Source organism: Carya illinoinensis, chromosome 1, assembly GCF_018687715.1.
Source record: "Carya illinoinensis cultivar Pawnee chromosome 1, C.illinoinensisPawnee_v1, whole genome shotgun sequence".
NCBI classification, from domain to species: Eukaryota; Viridiplantae; Streptophyta; class Magnoliopsida; order Fagales; family Juglandaceae; genus Carya; species Carya illinoinensis.
In genome coordinates this window covers 54,222,479-54,245,129 of record NC_056752.1, presented here as the reverse complement: position 1 = coordinate 54,245,129, position 22,651 = coordinate 54,222,479, and the positions used below count along the sequence as shown (strand labels likewise).

General features: G+C 35.1%; 4 protein-coding genes and 1 long non-coding RNA gene across 7 annotated transcripts; 2 read left to right on the top strand and 3 right to left on the bottom strand.

Moving 5' to 3' along the window:
* Positions 1 to 353: 353 nt before the first annotated feature.
* Positions 354 to 2,155, top strand: LOC122288691. The gene is made up of 3 exons (XR_006235948.1): positions 354 to 744; positions 1,253 to 1,308; positions 1,440 to 2,155. It is a non-coding gene; the product is annotated as an uncharacterized LOC122288691 (long non-coding RNA).
* Positions 2,156 to 2,529: 374 nt separating this feature from the next.
* LOC122288655 lies at positions 2,530 to 5,847 on the bottom strand. Of its 3 annotated transcripts, none has more exons than XM_043095584.1 (3): positions 5,613 to 5,847; positions 4,609 to 4,686; positions 2,530 to 4,062 (listed from the first exon to the last, which is right to left on the bottom strand). In XM_043095584.1, exon 3 carries the CDS (start codon positions 4,033 to 4,035, stop codon positions 3,214 to 3,216), a length of 822 nt encoding a protein of 273 aa, XP_042951518.1. In that variant the 5' UTR covers positions 4,036 to 4,062; positions 4,609 to 4,686; positions 5,613 to 5,847; the 3' UTR covers positions 2,530 to 3,213. The 3 variants fall into 3 exon arrangements, with proteins under 3 accessions (XP_042951518.1, XP_042951517.1, XP_042951516.1); XM_043095583.1 differs by having other exon boundaries at positions 4,616 to 4,686; XM_043095582.1 differs by lacking the exon at positions 4,609 to 4,686 and having other exon boundaries at positions 5,613 to 5,846.
* Positions 5,848 to 9,531: 3,684 nt separating this feature from the next.
* On the top strand, positions 9,532 to 10,562 carry LOC122288623 (U11/U12 small nuclear ribonucleoprotein 31 kDa protein). The gene has a single exon (XM_043095580.1). It carries the CDS (start codon positions 9,586 to 9,588, stop codon positions 10,360 to 10,362), a length of 777 nt encoding a protein of 258 aa, XP_042951514.1. The 5' UTR covers positions 9,532 to 9,585; the 3' UTR covers positions 10,363 to 10,562.
* A 618-nt stretch (positions 10,563 to 11,180) lies between these two features.
* LOC122288607 (serine carboxypeptidase-like) lies at positions 11,181 to 15,516 on the bottom strand. The gene is made up of 9 exons (XM_043095579.1): positions 15,166 to 15,516; positions 13,839 to 14,007; positions 13,541 to 13,660; positions 13,137 to 13,280; positions 12,906 to 13,056; positions 12,488 to 12,576; positions 11,929 to 12,187; positions 11,668 to 11,801; positions 11,181 to 11,532 (listed from the first exon to the last, which is right to left on the bottom strand). Exons 1-9 carry the CDS (start codon positions 15,480 to 15,482, stop codon positions 11,404 to 11,406), a joined length of 1,512 nt encoding a protein of 503 aa, XP_042951513.1. The 5' UTR covers positions 15,483 to 15,516; the 3' UTR covers positions 11,181 to 11,403.
* Positions 15,517 to 17,296: 1,780 nt separating this feature from the next.
* LOC122288639 (vacuolar protein sorting-associated protein 24 homolog 1-like) lies at positions 17,297 to 21,964 on the bottom strand. The gene is made up of 6 exons (XM_043095581.1): positions 21,671 to 21,964; positions 21,309 to 21,385; positions 20,222 to 20,324; positions 19,162 to 19,283; positions 17,709 to 17,903; positions 17,297 to 17,619 (listed from the first exon to the last, which is right to left on the bottom strand). Exons 1-6 carry the CDS (start codon positions 21,780 to 21,782, stop codon positions 17,539 to 17,541), a joined length of 690 nt encoding a protein of 229 aa, XP_042951515.1. The 5' UTR covers positions 21,783 to 21,964; the 3' UTR covers positions 17,297 to 17,538.
* Between the last annotated feature and the right edge of the window lie 687 nt (positions 21,965 to 22,651).

The following is a 22,651-nucleotide window of genomic DNA, read 5'->3' as shown; positions in this document are numbered from 1 at the left end:
TAAAATAGTATAATTTATACTAGGACATATAGAGGAGGTATAGTAGCACTGTTAGGTTAGTAAAGATTATCCAAACCAAAAGATTAGGGTGACCAAGAAAAAGGAGTAAATTAGACCAAAATAGTGAGTTTCCTCCAATTCTATAATATATCACTATATTATGTATTATAATATATTATTACTATAATTTATAATATAATTATAATATATTACAATATATTATTATATGCTATAATCTATATAGTATATTACATATTATATCAGAAAAATCGAACCGAATTGAATCCAACCGAAACAAAATCGGTAAAATTAAAAATAGATACAATATTGATTCTTCAATTCTTAAAATTTTAAAATCCGTATATATGAATTCGGCTTTAAAAATGTACAAAATCGAATCGAACCGTTGGCCTCTGCAAAAGATTGCCCATTGAATGCTACCTCTGTTAGCCCAAAATGGTCGGGCGTCTCTTCGCGCATACCAATAAACGCTGTCAGAGCTGTCCAGCAGAATTACTACGGCACTGATTCCGAATTAACTCCGACGTAGCCAAGTACTTAAGCGGTTAAGCCATCGCCGTCCAAATCTTCTACGAAACCAGACAGTCAATACCCTTCTTATCCATCGCCATCAGACCTCCCTCCAAAAGAAGGCCAAAGATGAATAATCCACTAGATCAAGCCGAAGACCCGTTCTCTGCATTCCCTCCTCTCCGGTTCATTCCATGTCCACCCCCAGTATAGGTGCGTTTCTTTAGAAAAGAAAAAAAGTCTTTAACATTTTTCTCTCTCCTTTTGTATGTCCGTTCTACCATTTCCTAATATAATATGGTTACATGCTTATGTCATCGTGGCAGTGACTTTATTTTCATATTGTTTTAGAGGGGACCCTGGTTGATCTGAGTCTCCCTTCTTTCCTTCCCCTTCCTAAAGCATTTAGTCTTTCTCCCTGATCTCTTTTCTGGTGATTAGTTTTTCAGAATGTAGTGCGGGTACAAGCTTATATTTTTCACTGCTGCAGTGGCTTCACGTCCTTCCATTTTTGAAATACTGGTTGCAGCCATAAACCGCAGAAAACAATGTTATCAGAGTTTTACTATGTTTTTTTTTTTTTGTTGGCTTTTCTTTCTCCTTCAATTTCAGAGAAGACATAACAGAAGGACGTCTGTTATTGACGGAATCAAATGTGACTGTTTAGTTGCATTTTTTTTTTTGGGTAGATAATCTTACATCAATTTTAATTTGTTGTGAGGGCAAAATCAAGGTGACAAGTGACATGTTGAAGCAGTGAGCAGAGTTCCTTGAGAGGTGAGATGTGAGAAACTGTTCTTGACTTGGTTGGTTATATTAGATCTGTGCTTTCTGTTCTGTTCTTCTTCTTTTTGATAAGTAAGCTTTCTGTTCTTTTCTTATCGAGTTTTTTCTCCTTGAATGCTTAGCCAAAAATTTATCAAAGGTTTTGCTCCTCTTCCCCTGTGGATCCGTGATCAAGTATTTTGCCAGCCTCGCAATAGTTTACTCATAATCTTAAGCTGGATAGCCAGTGTTATTGTGAGCTGGATGAATATGTCGCTGCCAATTGAGGAGGACCGCACTGCTGTTGGTTGGCTTCCCTGCCGAGAACTGACAAATGCAAAATGAAAGTGAAAATTGAGCAAGAGTATATGCTGGATGAATATGGCACTCCAATTGAGGAGGACCGCACTGCTGTTGGTTGGCTTCCCTGCCGAGAAGTGACAAATGCAAAATGAAAGCGAAAATTGAGCAAGAGTATATGTTGGACAGGATCTCAAGCCACCTTCTCAAGATGCATGTGAAGTGATGGGAGCTTGCGATCAGATCAGAGTGTTTGGCTAGGCCAATGGTGAAGCCAATGAAAGCAATGATTTGCTGCTCCAGTAATACCAACCGGCCAAGAAGTTTGTTGCCAAGATGATTGTGCAGCGGATAAACGATGCCATGGATGAGCCTTTACCATAAGACCCAGAGTTATTATTTACAGGTGGAATGAGAGAGGAGCCATGATTGGCTCTACAATGGGGACAGCTGCCTTCTTGTCGAGAAGCATTATGTTTGTACAAAATTTATTGAATTTCGGTCTCGTGCCTTATAATTATTATTTATATATTTAATGCTCTCACTTTAAGTCTTGTTTCAAGCTATTGTCAGGTTTAATGTGAGTTGTCAATCAAACCTTCCTTCCATAATTTCAGAAAAACAATAAAAGAAGAAAAGTTGTCTAGAAGAATTAAACACGTGACGTTATTTTTACCAATTTACCATGGATTATAATGTCCGACGACTATATTTTATTGGCCTGTTCGATTTAAGGGCCAGGATAAAGGTGTGGTGCTTCTTCTCATCAACAATTCAAGGGCTCCTGCTATCTACCATTATTGGCATGAAGAATTTAAAAATTATGTGAGAAATGTAGCTTCTGTACCGTGCATTTTCTCTCGAGCCAATCAGGTTAAGACTATTGCTATGATAAAGATTCCAAGGAGAATTTGGAGGAGAGGGTAGAAGGAATGAGAAGAAGCCACCAAAGACAGCAATCGCTGCTTACAACTTTAAAAATGTTAGGACACCAAACGAGCCAAATGCACGTCAAAGCTAAGCATCAAACTGTCGCGAGACAACTCCAATATGTCATATATAGTCGCCATCTTTCTTGACAAACTCGATCTCTGAACAAGAAAATGCACTCTATATCTAATTGGTGGTGCAGAGTATGTGCCACCGATTATCTCATCATTCAACATTGTTCCAAAAACAAATTTGAGTAATGGAATCTTATGGTTAAGGGCAGCAGCATCAAATCCATTGCAGCACTTTTGCAGAAATTGTTGTTTACCTTCCGAAGCCTCCTTCTTGGCCCTTGCTTCACATATGTGATAAGCTGCTAAAAGGCATAATTCCGCAGTTGGGGATGGCAGATCCCCGTTTATTTTCCAAGCAGAGATTGCAGATTCGTAGTACTGAAAATCCACATTGTCTTCCAAAGGTACACTGGTAAAATCACCATTCCACCACGTTCTTGTTCTATAACAAGCTTATGAGAAGGGATTTTTATTTTCACCCTAAATATCACCCAAAATGAGTTTCTCATAGCACCATAAACCTTTTGTATGTAATCTTCATCCAGAGACATTTATAGAGTAACAAACAGCAGTATACAGAAGTAAAGCTGTTCTGTAGCCAAGTGTGGCCTAACTAAAGCACTTTTGCATTGTTTGCGTCTCTATGATTGTCCAGATTATCAGCCCCTTGCAACCACTCCTTCAATTTGGCTTCTTTATCGGCTTTGAAGTCGTCAAAATTTTCTGCACTGGACAATAAATTATGATTTATTAAGCTGACATCACTCTCTTCTTCTTCTTCTTGTAGTGGCTCATCTTCAATCCGACTTGACAAGGGTAGCTCATCTACCTCCACATCAGGGAAAGACGAGCTAGTACTAGCTGATGCTACTGACAGTGTTGAAGTAGGATATGGCAGCAGCTTCTCACCCTTAGTCTCTATCGATTCTTTGGGATCAAGCTGTGGCCACTTGAAATTGCTAGCCTTTTGTTTTGCCGACTTAAATACGGATGAAAAATAACTACCCTTTCTTTCATTATCTTCTTGGGAATAAACTGCACTACTACCCCAAGTGGTTGGTCCCCAGGAGATAGTTCTTCCCATCTGAAAACCTGAAACCGGATTATGGATTAACCCTCTTCTAGGTTGTTTTGTTGATATGATCACTAGAGATTTTTTTATGTCTCTAATCATCTCATCGGCAATGGGGAATCCGCATTCTTTCATCGACCTCACTGTGGTGATAGAATCCTCTGAATCTTCGGTGTGCAAAGTCATTTCTCGAGACTTCTCCACAACATTATTCTTGAGTGTAATGACGTTGGGCACTGCATTTTGAGTATGCTGCTGAACGTAGAAAAGCCCTACCGATGGTTCATTTGTAATGTATTTAATCATCTCTGCCAAGCATTCAGTTATCTCCACAAAGCCATCAACAGTAGACAACCCATGCATCTTTTCCAAGATAATGGCAGTTCATCACTGGTTTTGCCCAAAAAAAAAAAAAAAAGTTACACAAAGCAAGTGTATTTCAAAGAGGGACAAACGGGAGAGTGACATGAAAGTGATAGGGAGTCCTTAGTTGTAATCACGGCATTCCTCCGCCATAAGCAAGGGTTCATTAATAAATTGCAGGGTGCCGTCATCTTCGCCAAAAAAAAAAAAAAATGGAAGTAATAGGGGCATATATATTATTTAAGTATCTTTATCCATCTTTACTAATGATTGAAATAATTAGCTATTGGCCCCTGTAGAATTAAAATGAAAGAAACTTGTAATCATATCCAATAGTGGCCCCCATCCAGGTGCCTCACATGTTTTGCCAAATGAAGGATTCGACGACTTGATCCAAAAATTAAATTCATATGGAAATGATAAATGGTTTCACTTTAACATTGAACTTTACTATGGAGAAATCTATGAATGTGAATGTATCAGCTTGTATCATATAGAGGTTTTATCATGTATCCAGGAAAAAAATGGAAGTAGCGTTACAATATGACAGACTCCATTTTGGATGGGACTCACCACACACCTGTCTAGAGTAGCATTACTTCATGCCTGGAGCTTTTTAACTATGCAGTATGCGATCATTGTATACAAATCCGGTAGAAAATTATTCTCTCACTTTCAGATAAAAAATCTAGCACCTATGAGAATTTATAAAGATCACTTCTTACATTCAAACTTGGTGGTCAAATGTCTTATTTGTAGGGGTATCAAGCATTGTAGGGACATTAAGCAAGTTGTTCTCAGAAAATAATACGTTTTAACCCTTTATAGTCAGGTTTGGCACCATCGAGAAATTTGAGGCTGGAAATTCAAATCTAGTGATATCTTGATTTTCTTTTGTTTTAGTTATATAATGTGTGTGTGTGAACTATGAAAATCCCTTTTCCTTTTTTCTTTCAACAGAACAATTAACCTCTCGGTTTAGATCCTATAGTTTATATTTATCTGTCCTCCGTGATTTTTCACTTTCCCTGAAAGGATAATAAAATACTAGTATATCATACTAATCTCATTTACCCAAAATCTCACCTTTTTGCAACTGTTTGTTTCGTTTGAATTAGTAGTTTGTATGCGCTCAAGAAAACTATCAAAACAAATTCACGGCTAGAAATTTTCATATATTAATAGTATGAATATATCGACCCCATACGATCATATACTACACCGATCTTCTTAAGTTCCCACATCAAACACCTCAATTTCTGTTTCCCACAAAGACTCGACTCATCTCAACTGGTATTTTGCAATAATTCAAGGAAAATATCTTATCTTTATGATGTAACTTCAATATAACAAAAAACTTTAGTTCTAGACTACTCCCGCAGGGAAAAAAAGGGCCTGAGCATGAAGATGATGCATTTAAATCAATACCTACCTGTAAATTATATACACAATACTGACAAGTCAGTTCTCAAAATTCTGTTTTTTATCCAATAGAATATTGGAGTGTAAAAGCAGAGAAATTAGAGAGCGAATCCAACAAAATTTATAATGCGAAAGAGAGGGCAATAATGACTCACAGAAAACCCTAAAAGGCCAGTTGTTTCTGCGGAAGCATCATCTAGTTCTTTTGTTTTTCTCTTTTTCTTTTTCATGTATGGCGCTCCCTTTTTAAGCTTTCCTGAAGACCAAGCAGACGGATTCAGGATTGCAACTCGAGGAAGCTTCTTCGTTCTTTCTCATCTGTATCTTCTGTTTCCCTGTCTGTTGTACAAGTTACATCAGCTCAACCAACACCGCACAGGAACTTATTTAATCTATTTACGAATAGTTGTAATCCTACGAATAGTTTTATAATTAAGTTTTACGCATTTTTTTAAAATGGAACGGAATTTATTGTTAAAAATTAAATTTTTTTCTCCGTAAACTTTATATTTATTTATTTTTAAATTAGAATATACGAGTATTATTCTATGTAATTTAAGTTAGGTTTTCGCACTTCTACACATTTTATACAGTATTTTTACAAATGATTTGTGATTAATTATTTTAACTTTTGAGTCGATATTTTCGAATAAAAAAATCTAATTGCAAGTATAATTATACATTAATATATATACCAATATAATATGATCGGTCAAAAAATAAATTTTATTAAAAATAGTATTAATTTAAATTTTAAATATAAAAAAATCAGTATTAATACGCAGATTAATATACGACTTTACTTGTATTTTGAATATTTTGCAAACTCCTGCACCCAAATTTTTCTCTGAGAAATGGTAGTGCCCATCAACATCTAAGAGATTAGCATTGGACTAATGCATCTTCATATTTTGGCTAGGTATGAGAAAAATTATCTATATTGAACTAGCCAAATCACTAGAGCTCAACATATCATATACAATAAATTAAGGGAGCTAGTTATATTTGGAGAGCTACTATTTACTCGCTAAACAATTATTTTAATCTTTTCAACCAACCTTCTCTCTTTATTTCATAGCTCATTGACGATGTGTTGGGAATTGATTTGGGCGGTGTAGCTCATTGAGAATTAATGTGTATGGTGCTGTCTGAATATGCAGATTTATATTCAAATATTACTAGTTTCGTGATTTTATTAATGGCAGGAGTATCTGGCTACTTCTGCAACAACTGACCTGAATTATTATTTAATTTTGGAACAAACAATCACGTCAATTTTAAGTAAAAATTAAATTATTAATTAATATATAAAGTTTATCTATAAAATATTAAAAAAATTGAAAACATTATTAAAATATATAATATTATATTATTATTTTAATTTTAAAAGTTAAATGTAAATTAACCTAACCAAAAGTTTTAACTATAGCCAAAACTTGAAATTCCATCCAAAATTTAGATTTGGCAATTGCCAATGCTCCAACTCGTTTTTATAACGAGTCTGTAAAGACAAAGCATTTTCTTTCAAAATCTGTCTAAAAAAAATTATATTTGCCGGCCTTCAAACATTGAGGAGATTTCTATTTCCTCTCTATACTTTCACTTTAAGAGCCACCCGTAGGATGTTAATGGATTTCTGTCCTAGTTTTATTGTCCATATTTTAATTAAGATTAATAGATTTTGCAAGTTTTATAGATATATATAAATATTATAAGAGTTTTGCTACATATAAGTATAGTCGCATACTAATCTGTGCACCAATACTGATTTATTGATATTTAAAATTTAATTAACACTATTTTTAATAAAATCTACTTTTTGACCAATCACATCACATTAATGTACAAATTAGTACACAATTGTCCTTACAACTATATTTTTCCATATTATAATAAGTGCTCCTACTCCAATATGGCATTTCAGGCCCCGTAAACCACGGGAGGCACAAGGAAACATGTGGTAGAATCAAGATGAGTAGACAACAGCCGAAAAGATAAAGAGCAGTTCTATATGCAGTCCTTCTTAGAGGACTGTATTGCAGTCCTAGTGTATGAAATGACCAGTTTATCTCCTTTTAAAGCATGAGTTGACTACATTACCCCTATTTCTTCACCAACGTAAATCCAAAACATTTCAAATAGTAGAACATTGTTTTTCCCTCGCTGTGCATGCCCCTGACTCGAACTACTCTCTTCTCCACCATCAATGACCACCCTCAACACAATCTTCTCCACCCCTTAAAAATATTTTCAAATGTTGTTCTCTCAAATATTTTATCCTGAATTTTTATTCTCTTCCCTCGCTTCCACAAGGCCACTTATCCTTTAATGTTTGGGCTTTTCATTCTGGAATTTGGGATAAAGCAGTTGCAGAAGATGGAGGAAATTAAGGTGTTGGACAGAGTTGTTTGCCTAGCCAAAGCTCTCCTCAAGAAGAGAATAATTCTAGTGTTGGATGAAGCTATTGCTTTTATTGATACTACAATAGATAATTTAATTCAAGAAACAAGGGGATGCTAAGAATATATATAAAATTATGAGCTTCGTCATATTTATAAAATTGCTAAGAATCATATAGATTAGTATCACTTATATAAGATTTCGTACATTATTGAATTGATTTTAGCTTATTATTGCTACTGGTTTGCTTAACACAGGCAAGGTTGTAGAGAACGACCCCCCAGCTCAGTTACTCAAGAATAATTCATCTGGATTCTCGAAGTTGGTGATTGAATTCCTAAGGATATCATCCAAGAGTAACTTCCATAGAGATCTGTCTTGAGGGAGGACAGAGATTCGTGTTCTTATTGCATGGTAATGGTATACAATCACACTTATTGCAATGCTCCAAGCTGCAAAAATTGAAATTGACAGTGAAAATGCAAGAAGGTTCTTTGTGCAAATCCAGTACTACTCAGTTGAGAGGTGGGGAAAAAGTCATTATAGCTCAATCATGTGCATTTAACGATGGGGAGATAGGGCGAGGGGAGGGCGATTTTATATGAGGAATGAAAGTTTCTCTAAGGGCCAAACAACCTGTTTCATCGGCGTCCTGACTCTTATCCTCATTTGCTTTCATGTAATGAAACGCAATATTTTATTTAGTAATGAAACACTACGTTTCATTTAGGTTTGTAATGCAATTCCCGAATGGGGACTGCAAATAGATTTATTCAAATATAAAATAAAAGTGTTAGGAGGAAGTGACGTTAAAGAGAGAAAAAGAGAGATAAGAGGATATGTGATCAAATAAGGACAGAGTTTCTTCAACCTCCATACATGCTTTAGGGGGATTATTTTCTCTAGCAGTAGGTATCACCGATTCCATTGGTACAGTGAGATACGATAGACGGTAAAATATTCATATTATAATAGATTTGCATCCTAAATGACTATGGACCTAAGTTTTATATCGAATCAAGTAAATTTGTGCCTATTTATCTATTTATATTTGCTGCATTTATTATATATTTATTAAAATAGACGTACCTATGGATACTGTACGGATACTCTAAACCACAATTAAGAACTCCAAAGGATATTAACCAAGGCCCGAATCACCACCATGGATGAAGAAGAATGACTTATTGTCCCTTTACAACGTGTACCTACAAAACCGGTTTTAACATGGGACTCAAAACTCTCTAAAATTCATCGTTGTTAATATATCACAAATGACAAATCAAAATCTTTATTGGGAATAAATAATTAAGCGACTCCAGTGATTTTCCATGTAAATAAAAGTGTGACCGAATCGTAATAAAATGAAAGATAAATAATTACACTACTTTAATTTATTTTCTGCAAATAAAGTATTTTATTCCAAATCAACAATTTCAAAGATTATAAGAGCATTACTCAATCCATAAAGAATATTACTCAATCAATCAAAGAGTATTATTCTTTTAAAATTTCTACATCATACTACTTGTGATCTAATTTAATTAAAAAATAAAATTTAAAATTTTTCCCTTCGAATTTTACCAATAAAATACTTTTAAAACTGATCTAATATTGTGACCACCTGGGATATATATATATATATATATATAAGTTTTCTCGCAGTAAGCGCCAATTGCCAAAGTAAAAATTGTAGTTGAGGGAGAGAGAGCAACAGAGAAAAAGGCTATGGTGCGGAAGCGAAACAGCAGCGACGACGAGGACGACACCTTTTACTACCGCTACCCTTCTTCCTCTTCTTCTTATACAAATCCGAAAGCCACTGCCCCCTCGAAACCTCACAATAACAAACCCAAAGGCGGTGGCTCCGGTGGCCTCGCCCCCTCCAAGTCGACTCTCTACGTATCGAACCTCGACTACTCCCTCACCAACTCCGACCTCCACCAGCTCTTCTCCAACTTTGGCAAAGTCGCGCGTGTGACCGTTCTCAAGGACCGCGCAACCCGCCTCAGCCGCGGCGTCGCCTTTATCCAATTCGTCTCCTCGGGAGACGCGGTCTCCGCGGAGCGTCAGATGCAAGGGAAGGTCCTCAATGGGAGGACCATCTCGGCTTCCATCGCCGCCGATAACGGCCGAGCCCCGGAATTCATCAGGAAGCGGGTATACAAGGATAAGTCCCGCTGCTACGAGTGCGGCGATCTGGGCCACCTCTCCTACGAGTGCCCTAAGAACCAGCTGGGCCCCAGGGAGCGCCCCATTCCCAAAAGACCTCGTGGCGGCGGGGCACAGAGGGAGGAGGAGGAAGAGGAAACGGGTTTTGACAATGGTGGGGACGATGAGGAGCGATTTGACGATGATAATTGGGCGTCGGTAGTGGACGATGGTGCCGGCCAGAGGTTATTGACGGGGGAAGAGAGCGAGGGGTTGGCTAGGGATAAGAAGAAGAAGAAGAAGGCCAAGAAAGCCAGCTATTTTAGCGACGAGAGCGATCATGAGGATGATTGAAACACTGGGTCTGAGCTCCTGCTATTGGATCATGGATGCATGTATGAATGTGATGTGAATTTTCTGGGTTCTACTGGGTACTTGCTATAAAAAAAATGAAATTTCTGGGTTCTATTGAGTAGCTAAGGTATTATATCCAAAGCATTTGCTTTTAATTAAGTTGGTAGTACTGGTAGGTTCTATTTTTTTTCCGACCAAAATTCTTTCTTTCTTGCTTTGTTTATTTATTAAGTAATCATCTTTTTTTCTTTTGCCTTTCTTATTGGATGGTAACGGAGGTTTGAACGGAATAATGATGCAATAGTAAACAAGTAGTGATCTCATGAAGAGAAGCAGTACTCGTGCAAGCATCTAATTTTCATATGCCTACGTTCTCATTACCAGCATTTCATGGTTACCCATAATCTCTTCTATCAACTCCTCCAGTGGTTTATCGGCACCGTGGGGAACAACAGCTGCACATATAGCCGGTTCTAGTCCCGTGTAAAAAGACGAGCAGCTGCAACCCAGTAAATCTCCAACCCAAAAATGCACAAATTAACACCCCGAATATCTTTGACATCATGCTCAACACAAACCCATTTTCTAAAATGCCTATTTTAGGACAAAACAGACAGACAAAAGACCGTTTAGGGCAATCCACAATTGACCATGAATGAAGAAAAGCGATTAACAAAAGCACTGGACTTGGTAATTTGACAATCCTATTTATATCCAGTATCCAGTCCCCTTGAGCTTACCCCATTATGTAATAGGTGGAATCACAACGCAAAAACAATAGACAAACTGCAGAAGAGACAACCTACAGGAGCAGCATATCAACTGTACAAACATCTGCATATTCTTACTGTTGATATATATCCAAAAACAGTCATGTTACCACATTATATGGAGTTTCTTTTAAACTCAAGTGCTGGTCTGCATATACATTCACAATCTTAGTGAGGAACCAAGGAAACCATAAGAGTGGTTGTGTTTGCTCAGATTCTGATGCCAAATTCTGCAACCTACGATAAAAAAGATGGGCAGAAAAGGAGGCAATCACATCTCAGCAATTGATTTTCCAGAATCAGATGGCACTTCAGAAAGTTTTCCCTGAGTCCACCTCTTCAGCATCTCTAATGAAGCCTTGGGCTGGTCCATGGGAACCATGTGACCCGCATCATGGACCTGTTTGTTATATATGTCATGCAACCATGTCAGTACTGGCAACCGGCCATTAGGCAATGGGCGTAGAAACTTAGAAATGCAGATGTATTTGTGGGTGGGAGTGGATGTAGATGTGAATAAGAGACAGAGTGAGACCTTGAGGAAACTGAGAGCCCCATGGCTTTTCAGTACTCCAGCTTCTGAACCATCAACTTCAAAAGGAACTTCGGGTGATGCTACAAACTGTTGCTGACCAGACCATTCCATAGCATGAACCCATCTTGAATTACCTAGTCAAAGGAAATTATAACCCAGATTGGGATCATATATGTTACGATTGTTACACACAACTCTTCCTTAACATATCAGATTTCTAACTAAGAAGATGCCGATTGTCTATTAGGCCAAGAAGCTTACCAAGCCAGTTGCATATGAGATCATATTCTCCAGCATACACTAGCAAGTTGACTCCATCCTCCAGAAGTGTAGGAATGCCAACTTCCAGATTCCTCATCCAATCCACCAGCATGGCCTGATACACTGTGGGGCTACATGACACAAAGTCCATGTCCCCAACTCCCAGGGCATTCCTAACAGATTTCTCGTTTAGGAATTTCTCCATGTTTGAAAAGTCATAACAGAGGCTCCCCTCACACTTCTTTCTAATGTCATAATACTGCAATATAGAAATATCGATGCCGTCAAATTTAAGATCTACCAATGTTTCGGTGATAGTTGTGAAATTCAAGGAAAGATGCATATTTCACAGGTTGTCCATATTTTCAGTCACTGTTCAAAGATATATTTTTCACTGTTTCTATGAATTCTGCTGTTTGAAAAAGCTCATTCCCTTTAAGGAAATTTCACATGCTTTTTGTGCAGAAAACATGTTCTATTAAGAAATGATAAAATTCAGCACCAGTGTCCCACTTAAACACTAAATGAAGAGCAGAAAAAAGAACATGCTATTTCTTACATTGGTATCACCAGCAAGGGCCATGATGCTGCTGAATATGGTATTGCAAACAAAATATGAAGCAACACAAGAGATTGTCCCATCAGTGCCTGGAGAAAAAGTACCAAAAAAAAAAAAAAAAAAAATTAACAAGAGAATCCGCCCTTCAATAATCAACAATATTGGCCCAAATGCAAAAGGATTGGATTAAAGATCAACATGGTATCAATTTTCACCATGGATATCCCATGGGAAATACTTACAAAAAAAATATCCCATGGGAAACAACTGTAAGCTATAGGTTCATTCACAGCACAAAAAAAAAAAAAACAGAATTGTTTTTTGGTTTTTTTTTTTTTTTTTTTTTTGGGGGGGGGGGGGGGGGGGGGGGGGGAACCTTTAGAAGGGGACAAGCAGCCAATCTCACCCACAAACTTACCACAAAGCTTGATTGCCGTTTCACAGACTGGAACCACCATTTTAATTCGATTGTATGCAGATTTTGAAATTATGCCCATGTCCAGCGCATAATCAGTATATGCTTTATATTGGATTGCAGGATCAGTAAGTCCATTGCCAATGGCAAATCCCTGTTGAACATTTAATCTCAGCTCAGAAAAAGGTAGAGTGGCCAAATATAACTTTACATTATGTTATACCGGCGATGTACCTTAAGGTTTACATGGATTCCTTCATTAGCTTTGTTTCCTCGGTGGACACGAGCAGCAAAAGCAGGGATATAATGCCCAGCATATGATTCTCCAGTTATGTAAAAGTCGTTCTCTGCAAACTCAGGATGCTCTGCGAAGAAGGCCTTATACCATTGAAAAGCCCAACCGGTCAAAATAATATTTGATGAAGTTAAAAATCTTAATCATTTAGTAACACAGCTCTCCTCCTCCCTCGTATCAATACAAACATAAAATTTTTTTCTTTCCCAAAAAATTGGTATGCTCTTTATTTTACAAATTCTGACCACACAATATTATAATCAACAAATCATTCAACTGAGGAAAATTTTGCTGAATTGAAAATCTGTTTTAATAAAATTTGGAATAGAAATATAACTATCACCTGTAAAAAGTCATAAAGGTCATTACTAACACCTTCTTCATTGTGCCGAATGTCACGGCTATCAGAAGTATAACTAAAGCCGGTCCCAGTAGGTTGGTCAACATAGAGAAGGTTTGATGCCTACAAAATCACAAATAAAAAATATGTTACTTCACTTGTAAACATCAAAAAAGAAAAAAAGAAACACCCAACTATGCCATACTAAGCATATGATACTAGCTTGAACTAATACAATCCAACCATATAGCTTGAAATAATACAATCCAACCATATAGGGGAATTGAAAGATCAAACATACTTGGTCCCAACCGTACTCGTTCCACACAAGGGTCAAATTGTCTGCAATGGTGAAAGGGCCATTTTCATAGAACATGGCCAATTCACTGCTACACCCAGGCCCTCCGGTCAACCAGATAACAACGGGGTCTTTCTTGCTGTTGCGTGATTCAAAGAAAAAGTAGAACATCCTGCAAAACAACAAAGGGGGTACTAAGAAGAGTAACGAGGGAGCAAGAAACTGACATGCACACGAACAAAACGTCAGTACCAACATGCTACTTACAAACAAACTACAAAGCTAGTGATGGTTGATTATCAACCAAGACCAGCGACTTCGCTATAACTTCACTATCTAGTTATAGTATCATTTTTCAAAAAAATAATTATATTTATTATTTCTACACAATATACACTATATCTATGTAATATATAGATGATAAATAGAACAACTCAATTAGTTTAACAAGAATAAGCAAATAGCCTCTAGCCTGATTGGTCTCCAAAATGGAAGTCTGGATTTCAAAACCCCCAAATGTATAAAAATAAAGAATAAAATAAAATAATTAAAAAGAATAATATTAAAATATGTAAAGTGTGTGATGTGGGATGATTGATACTTTTTCAAATCATACACCTGGGACTTGCCGCTAATTTTGTTTTAATAAAAAAGAAAAATTCTAAATATAAACTCACATACTACATATTTTTAAATTTTTTTTCTTTTACTAAATATTTAGTATATGGATAACGAGTAAAATAATTCAATTAATTTAAGAAAAATAAATCCAAAAAAAAATTGGAAAAAAAAATGTGATGTGTGGACTTATATGGTTATATGTAGGAAATCTCAATAAAAAAGGAGCAGCACGTTTACACCTATCCGCTAAAACGTAAAGCTAGTTGCTGCCTGCAGTAGGAAGCATGCAAACGCCAGATAAACACAGCATTCCAGAATTAAAAATAAAACCAACCTACAATTAGGTACGATGATTTGGAATTTGCAAATCGGGTCCACTTGCACGGAACAAGAAACTCATTTTTTGGAACGAAAAAACCCCGAATAACCGTATGAGTCGGTCACATTTTAGGAAAGACCACAAATTAAAAAAAAAAAACAATTAATTACTGCAAGTGTTTTCAATACGATGAGATAAAGGGGGACAAACTTATACAGTTTCAATTAGAGAACCATATGCAAAAAAAAAATGATAATCAAAATAAGATCTAGGGCTTGGATTTAGATCAACCGCATGAAGGTACCAATTGGGGAAGATTGAAATTCCTAGATTACACCAAAAATTGGGAGAAAGAAAAGAAGGAATACTAGAGGATTTGAGAGAGTTGACCTAGCAGCGTGTGAATGCTCGATGTTGTAGTACCCAGCGTGGTGGCCCAAATCCTCCACGGGGACTCCCGAGCCCAGGAGGTTCGGAAACCTAAGCGGCTTCTCGACAAGCTTCTTGGGTTGGGGAGCATAATCTCGACCGTCGATGACGTTGAGGTCATGTGTGGGAAACAAATTCAGTTCTCTGATAAGCTTCTCGGCCTGAACGGAGGGGAGATTCGATCGCGCGAGGCCGATATTGTCCGTGGATTCTGCGGAAGAGAGAGAGATGAGAGAAAAGAAAGCGAATAGAACAAACACAGAGAAGGGGTGCTCCATTTTTTCTCAGATCGAGAAACTGGTTGTAAGAGGAATGCATTATATATATACACGAGAGAAGGGAGGGGGTACAGGTGGGGACATCTAACGGTCTACGGGATTAGAGCGGCCGTTAGGTGGAGGGGAGAGATGAGCCGGCATTTATAGAGAATAACTGGAAGTAATACAAAACGGAGCTGTCATATACGAGGACTGATACACGTCATCCTATATTATATATTTTATATATTAAAATATTATCTTATTTTATTTTTTATTTTATTTTATTTTTATTAAATTAATTAAATTATTTTATTTATCATCTATACATTATATATTTAATATAAAAAAAATTAAAATAAATATAATGTATAAAATGTGAAAATGACAAAAAACTTTTTCCTATTGAGAATAACTAGAAGTAATACAAAACGGAGGTTGACGGAGGCGGTTGAGAAATGGGCTTTGGTGTCAATCGGAAGGTGCTTGCGCAAGAAGAAAAGAGAAAATGAAAAGTAAAATGAAAGGACAATGATACCCTTCCTACTTATTGACAACCGGTTTACAATAAGGCAATAAAATTATTTTACAATTTTATCAGTTGACAAGTAATAAAATTGATGAAATCGTTTCTCTTTACTATTTTATTTTAAATATTTTTTTAACATCTTTAATCATTAAAAAAATTTTAAAAAATAAATATAACTTTACTAATAGTTATTTATTTAACTATTAAGTAAGAAAATAAATAAAATACTCTAACAATAATTTTAAAAATAACATTGAAAGAGTTAAGTAGTATTTCATTTTATAAAATTATAAAAAAAATAAATAATTATTTTATTATTATTTTTTTTTATATTTTTTAATACTTAAGTTATTAACTGGTTGTAAACCAATTGTTAAGCTATCATTATTCAAAAGGAAAAGGAGGGAGAGAAAGAGAGATCATTACGTGTAGTGTTTGCTTTCGAATCTTCGATTGCCAGTAGCAGCGGTGTTAAAAGTTGAACGTGCGTTGGGGTCACTAATCACACACTCCCAAACACATTATCGCCATCCATCTAAAGCTGCGTTTTCTCTTTATGGTTGGTAATCTCTGTGCTGATGCTCAACATAAAGTGTGAAGCCTTATCCTTCGTTAAAAAGTTAGTGGGGGTAATAATTTCTCAAGTAAAAATATACTTACAATTATAATTATATATTAATATATATACTAATTTAATCTGATTGGTTAAAAATAAATTTTATTGAAAATAATATTAATTTAAATTTTAAAAATAAATAAATTAATATTAATATGCAGATTAATACACGACTTGCTTATATATAACAAAATTTATTTCTTAAAAAGTTTTATTATGTATAAGCGAATTACTGAATTCGTGTACCGATTGATTTGCATACCAATACTATTATTTTCATATTTAAAATTTAAATTGATATCATATTCATTAAAGTTTGACTTTTTAAACTGCTATCTTCATATTCAAAATTCAAATTAATATCATTTTCATTAAAATCTAATTTTCTGATCAATCACGTTAAATGAATATGATTATTGATATACATAATTATTTACAACCAAAGTTTTTCTTTCTTAAAAGATAAGAAAAGAGTAGCGTTACTCTTTGTTCAATTTGTTAACAGGTGCAAACCAACCCATGGGAGTGGGGGAAGAAATGTTTTAAGAAAAATTCTATATATTATCTACTTTCTCATCATCAGTTTTCTATTGACTACGAGACATGAAACATTGGCTTATTTCTCCATCAGGCAAAAGTTTTCCTTAGATACATGTAGAAGAGAAATGTTATTTCAGAAACTCGTTTTGATTAGAAAAAAAATGAAAGTTAATAATATTTATTTAAGGATGCGACAAATTACACGAGAGATCATACATAATGATGTTTGCTAAGAAGCTATCGTTTGAGTCATAATTAGGTAAGCTGGGTTTTAAGCCCTACAATCTCAAATAGGACAATTGGCTCCAACACTCATTTACTTACACATAACTCTTCTTCTTTTTTAATATCACTGACTCTGAGGCAATAAGGAATGTTAACATAGTGAAAAACTATGATCTCACTTTCGCAAGTCGAGCCCTTAACTCTTCCAGCTCTTCCTCATCGTCTGCACCTTCTGCTATAGCTTCTTCCTGTAAAAATTCAGAAGAAAGAATCAGTCCCTTCATTTCTTGAAGAAACGCATGATGTAAGGGTACAAAGGGAGTGAAGTTCTACATACTTCTTGAGAAGTGCTAGCTCTCTCGGCCGGTAACTTTACCCTTTCCTTCCTTACAGCTTCGGGAAGCTGTGCAGCTGTCTCACCAGCTATTTCAGTCAGAACTTTATCAACTTCTTCTTCAGTTTCTTCCTCTATATCTTCCGAATCCAATGCCGTGTCAACGGCATCCGTAACGAATTCTTCAATAACCCCTGCCTGAATTAAAAATAAAAGTGTTACAACTAGAGAGCCCAAGAAGCCAAATAACCTATAACATAAGCTATTGCTTAGAACACCACCTAAATTAACGTCTAAAATGAATATTCCTAAACCTCAGTAAGCAAAATGGGTCTCTTTCTGCCACAGAATATCGGGCATGGCTCTTAACAATGGGAACCAAATTAAAGGGTGGCATGACTTCCCTTCTCTGTAATATTTTAGAAAAAACAGGCAATGGTTCACTCAATCAATTTTTTACAAGGAAATTTGAAAATAATCAATTTTTGTGGTATAAATAACTGCCACACTATTGACAAAAAGGACTTCCAGTTTCTCAGCCAGCATCTGTAATGGACAGAACATAGAAGACTTCAATCACATGATACGAAATGATATCCACAAGAATGGTAACTCCAATCAACATTTGTTGAATCCCATTGAGGACTAAACAGTAAACAGATGAGATGCAAAAGGATATGCTAAGTTGTTAAGAGCATTTACATCCGGTGCCCCAAAGCACCGGATTCCCCATAATTTGGGATTTATTATGGAGTTTTCATCAAAATGCCCCCCACATCCGGATCCCTATTTTGGGGAAAATGTTTAGGGAATGAACAGTAAGTCTCCATATTTGGGAACTCACTATTCATTCCCTAAATTATTTTTATCAATATTTTATTCTAATATATAAAATAAATAATTTTCCAATCATCTACACTTTCTCTCATACTCATATTCATTATAGTTTTAAATAATAATTTTAAAAATAATTTAATTAATTACGAAAATATAAAAAAATTAATTATAAAAATATTATCATACCCACAAAAAATAATTTAAATTTTTTTTAAAATATTCACTACAGTAATAATTCAAAAAATAAGAAAAAATATTGAGTAGTTAAATTTGTAAATAGAAGTGAAAGAAAAAAGTAATAAAAAAAGAATAGAAAATATTATTTAATAGAATATAGATAGGGATGGGGAATGAGATGTAGGAAGTTTTTGAAAGATGAATAAAATTTAGGAAAAAATTTGAGAAAAGGTGATTTTGAGTTAAATTATAGGGATGGGGATGAGAAATCGGATGGGGATGCTCACATGACATATCCAAACCACTCACATACGGAACGAAAATGGTGGCATGCCAAAGTTTTCACACAAAAAGAATTTAACAAAATACAAAAACTTGAGTCATTTTCCAATTGGTAAAGAAAATGAAGAGTACTTGTTCATAGGTGAAGTGAAAAAATCACCTTGGTCATTTCTTTGCTGAATTCTTGCATTGTGGTTGCCATTTCTGGTGCTTTCATGAGGTTATTGACAAGCTTCATGACCTCAGCACTCTTGGACAAATGACCCACAGTACGGGCAATTGCTGCAAGTTTCAGAACATAAAAATTTTCATCCAGTAGAAATAATCAGACCTACAGTACAAGTCTTTCACTGCTAGCATTACACCTATAGACCCAAATAAAATTTCGATAGAAGATGGTGAGGTGTTGAATAACAGATTTTCCTTATAAATTAAGTTCATAGAACGCCTTGAGAAAAAAACCATTATGGTGAAAATCTTGCTTCACACTAGTTAGGCATCACATATAGTCGGTTCTGAAGTCACATCAACTTAAAAAAAGCCTTATTAAACTTTAAACATAAGGCAGTAGCAAACACAATTTGTTGCAGCTATTAGATGGACTTGACGGCACACTTTCCTGCCATATTTGATATGTAGGTCTGTCAACCACAAAACAATTATATTTCTAAATTTATCTCTGTATTTATTTATTTATTTCTTCTTCCTTTTTAATTTGCTCTTGAAAATCTCCTTCACCGATACACATCAAATAATTAAATTAGCGCTATCAGCTTGCAATATGCTAGAAGTGAACTTTATCCTAAACCACACTTGACTATCAAAATTTGATGCCATTAAAAGTTTTACTTTCCTACACTCATATTCAAGTTTGGTACTTGTGCTTAAACAAACTATCAAAAATATGTTTAATGGACATAGTTTGCCATTTCTTTTGGATTAAAAAATTATATTACCAACGCATACAAAAAATAAAGGATCCTGCCCATTCTTAACATTGAGGCCTACAATTACTGACGCACAACACATTAATTTGTATGTTAAATCACATTCTTTACGAAAAAAGGGGACCGATATGGAAACAATTTCATTGAGTTGCTAGTAAAAACAAGGATCATTAAGTTGATAGTGAAAATAGGGTCATTTTACTTTTCTCAAGATATAACATACGTCTTTGCTTGAGAGTTAAAATAAATGTTTAGATATGTGAAGCACCATACCGACACTTTCTCCAAGGTGCATTGATATTGAGTTCAGTTGGGCTTTATTCTCGTGAAGACGATTCACAGTCTTTCTTGACAAAACAATTTCCTTCGCAAGTGCCTGAAATTAAATTCACAAAAGGATTTGACCATCGAATACATGGAAGCAATTGTAGCTTAATTACAACAAGGCAACAGTTGGAGGCATTCAATGTAAGAAGCAGATCCAATTATCCTACATGGCTAAACCTATGCTCAAATACAGACGCACATATGATGGTTTACCTTAGACAAGCATGCAGGAGGACTATGATACTCTCTTCGTCGGTCATATCACTCTTGGAAGCAAATCACTATTTTATATTGAAGATGTTATTTGCGATTCCTCTTGGAATGAGGCCAAGTTTCCCGACTGAGACTTAAATACCCAGGCCATAATAGCACGAGGTTACTCATTTCCAAACTCAAATGGGAACAAAATGATTCCAAAAATGAAAATACATGGTAACTTTCTGAACTGCGCAGGTGTCCTAAGCCACACAATACACATAAGTAAGATAACCCTCAGGCTGATTAATTAACTGCCTCCTTTCTTTTAATTTCATAACCTGTTCATGACTTAATACAGTTCAAATAATGTGACTCAAGGAACTTTATGAACTTAGGATCAACCTAAAAAGCCACAAAATCACCAATGACCAATGTTTGAAAGCACATCACGCACATGAAATCCATGAGTATCATGACAAGGGAAGTGTTATAGCCACAAAGAGATCCCATAAAAGTAAGCTCACAAACTGACATGACTTTATATGATACGTTAGATCTATTTTACAATAAAAGTAGCTTTACAATTTAATGTACCACGTCAAGCCGCATCAGTTTGTGAGTTTACTTTTGTGGGATCTTTTTGTGGCTAAAAAACATTTCTCTTCCGAAAAATCCTTGATCATTTTAACACCCATAATTTCTCAAGTCCCCTCTTTCTATGAATGATCTTATGTATGAAATAAAAATATAAACAATACTAATAAAAAACTCAATTTTTAACCATACACGAATTATTGAACCAACTTAACAAAAGTGAAAATAAGATTGGCAATACCTTTGCTGATCCCATATCATTTCTCTTGGCAGCCTCTCTAATTGCTTTGTGCACGCTCTTTTCCTCCCTCTGTACATCTAATAAGCAAAACCATGATTTTTTAAAGATAAATCCATCAGAAGAAGAAAAGAATAGACAACCCCATCACTACAAACCTTAAATCCAGAACCCAATAAACAAAATATTTTTCAGAGACAATTCATAAATAAAAACACAATCAGATTACTCCATCGATCTATAATTTCCTTGAAAGCCCGTGACAAAAAATCACAATATATATTACCTAATAAAAATCATGCCCAGTAAAATAGAAAAAATAAAATAATAAATAAATAAATAAATAAGATAAAAGGAGAACATACCCCTGATTTGGCGCTCGATATTGCGGCATTCTTGGCGGAGCCGTCTCTGCCAATCTCTCAATTGCTCTTGTGGGTTCTGTCTGGGCTTCAACATGCTCTTAAATTTGTCCATTTCTTCTGTCTCTCAAACCCAGAAAAGAAGGGAATAAGATTCTGAGGAGACCAAGGAAAAACTTGAGTAGACGATTGTTTGCGTAGGATCAAAACACCTTTTTCGTAGTTCCAAGTTTGCTCTCCAGGAAAAGTAGCTCTCTCTTTTGTGGGGGGTTAAAAAAAAAAAAAAAAAAAACGAGTGTGCGTTTAGTCGTTTTGGGTTGGCTGCGCTATTATACGATTAGTTTGACTCAAAACTATGTTAAAAACTAGGCAAAAATTACAACGGCATCTTTTGTGGCTTCTGTGGTCACAAAGAGGGAAGAAATTCTTATTTTTTATAAAGTTTTAATAGAATTTTAATTATATTATCGGTTAATTTTTTTGAAGTATAAATTATATGATTTTGGCCTTTTATTAAAACGTTACAAATTAAAAAATTGAAAACTTAGGCCATTTGTGGTTTTATAAATGGTATCAATTTATCTCATATCATTTTATCTTATCTTAATATCAAAATATTATTTAAGTAAAAATATTTTTAATTTCAATTTTTCAACCTTTTCAATTAATTATTATGACTTTCCAAAACTTTCAAATAAAATATAAAAAATAATTTAACTTTTTTTAAATCTCATTGTAAAAATTATATTCTAATATTTTGACTTTATAATATTTTTATTCAATTTTTTTCTCTTATTTTCCAAAACTCCATAAAATATTTTAACTCAAACTATTTCACTATTATTCACAAATTATCTCAATACTATTTATAAATTTTTCATTTTATCTCATCTATGTAATCAAACAATTTCTAATTGAATTGTATATTTCAATTAGGGCTGAAAACTGAACCTATTGGTGCTGTTTCGATGTGGACCGAAACCG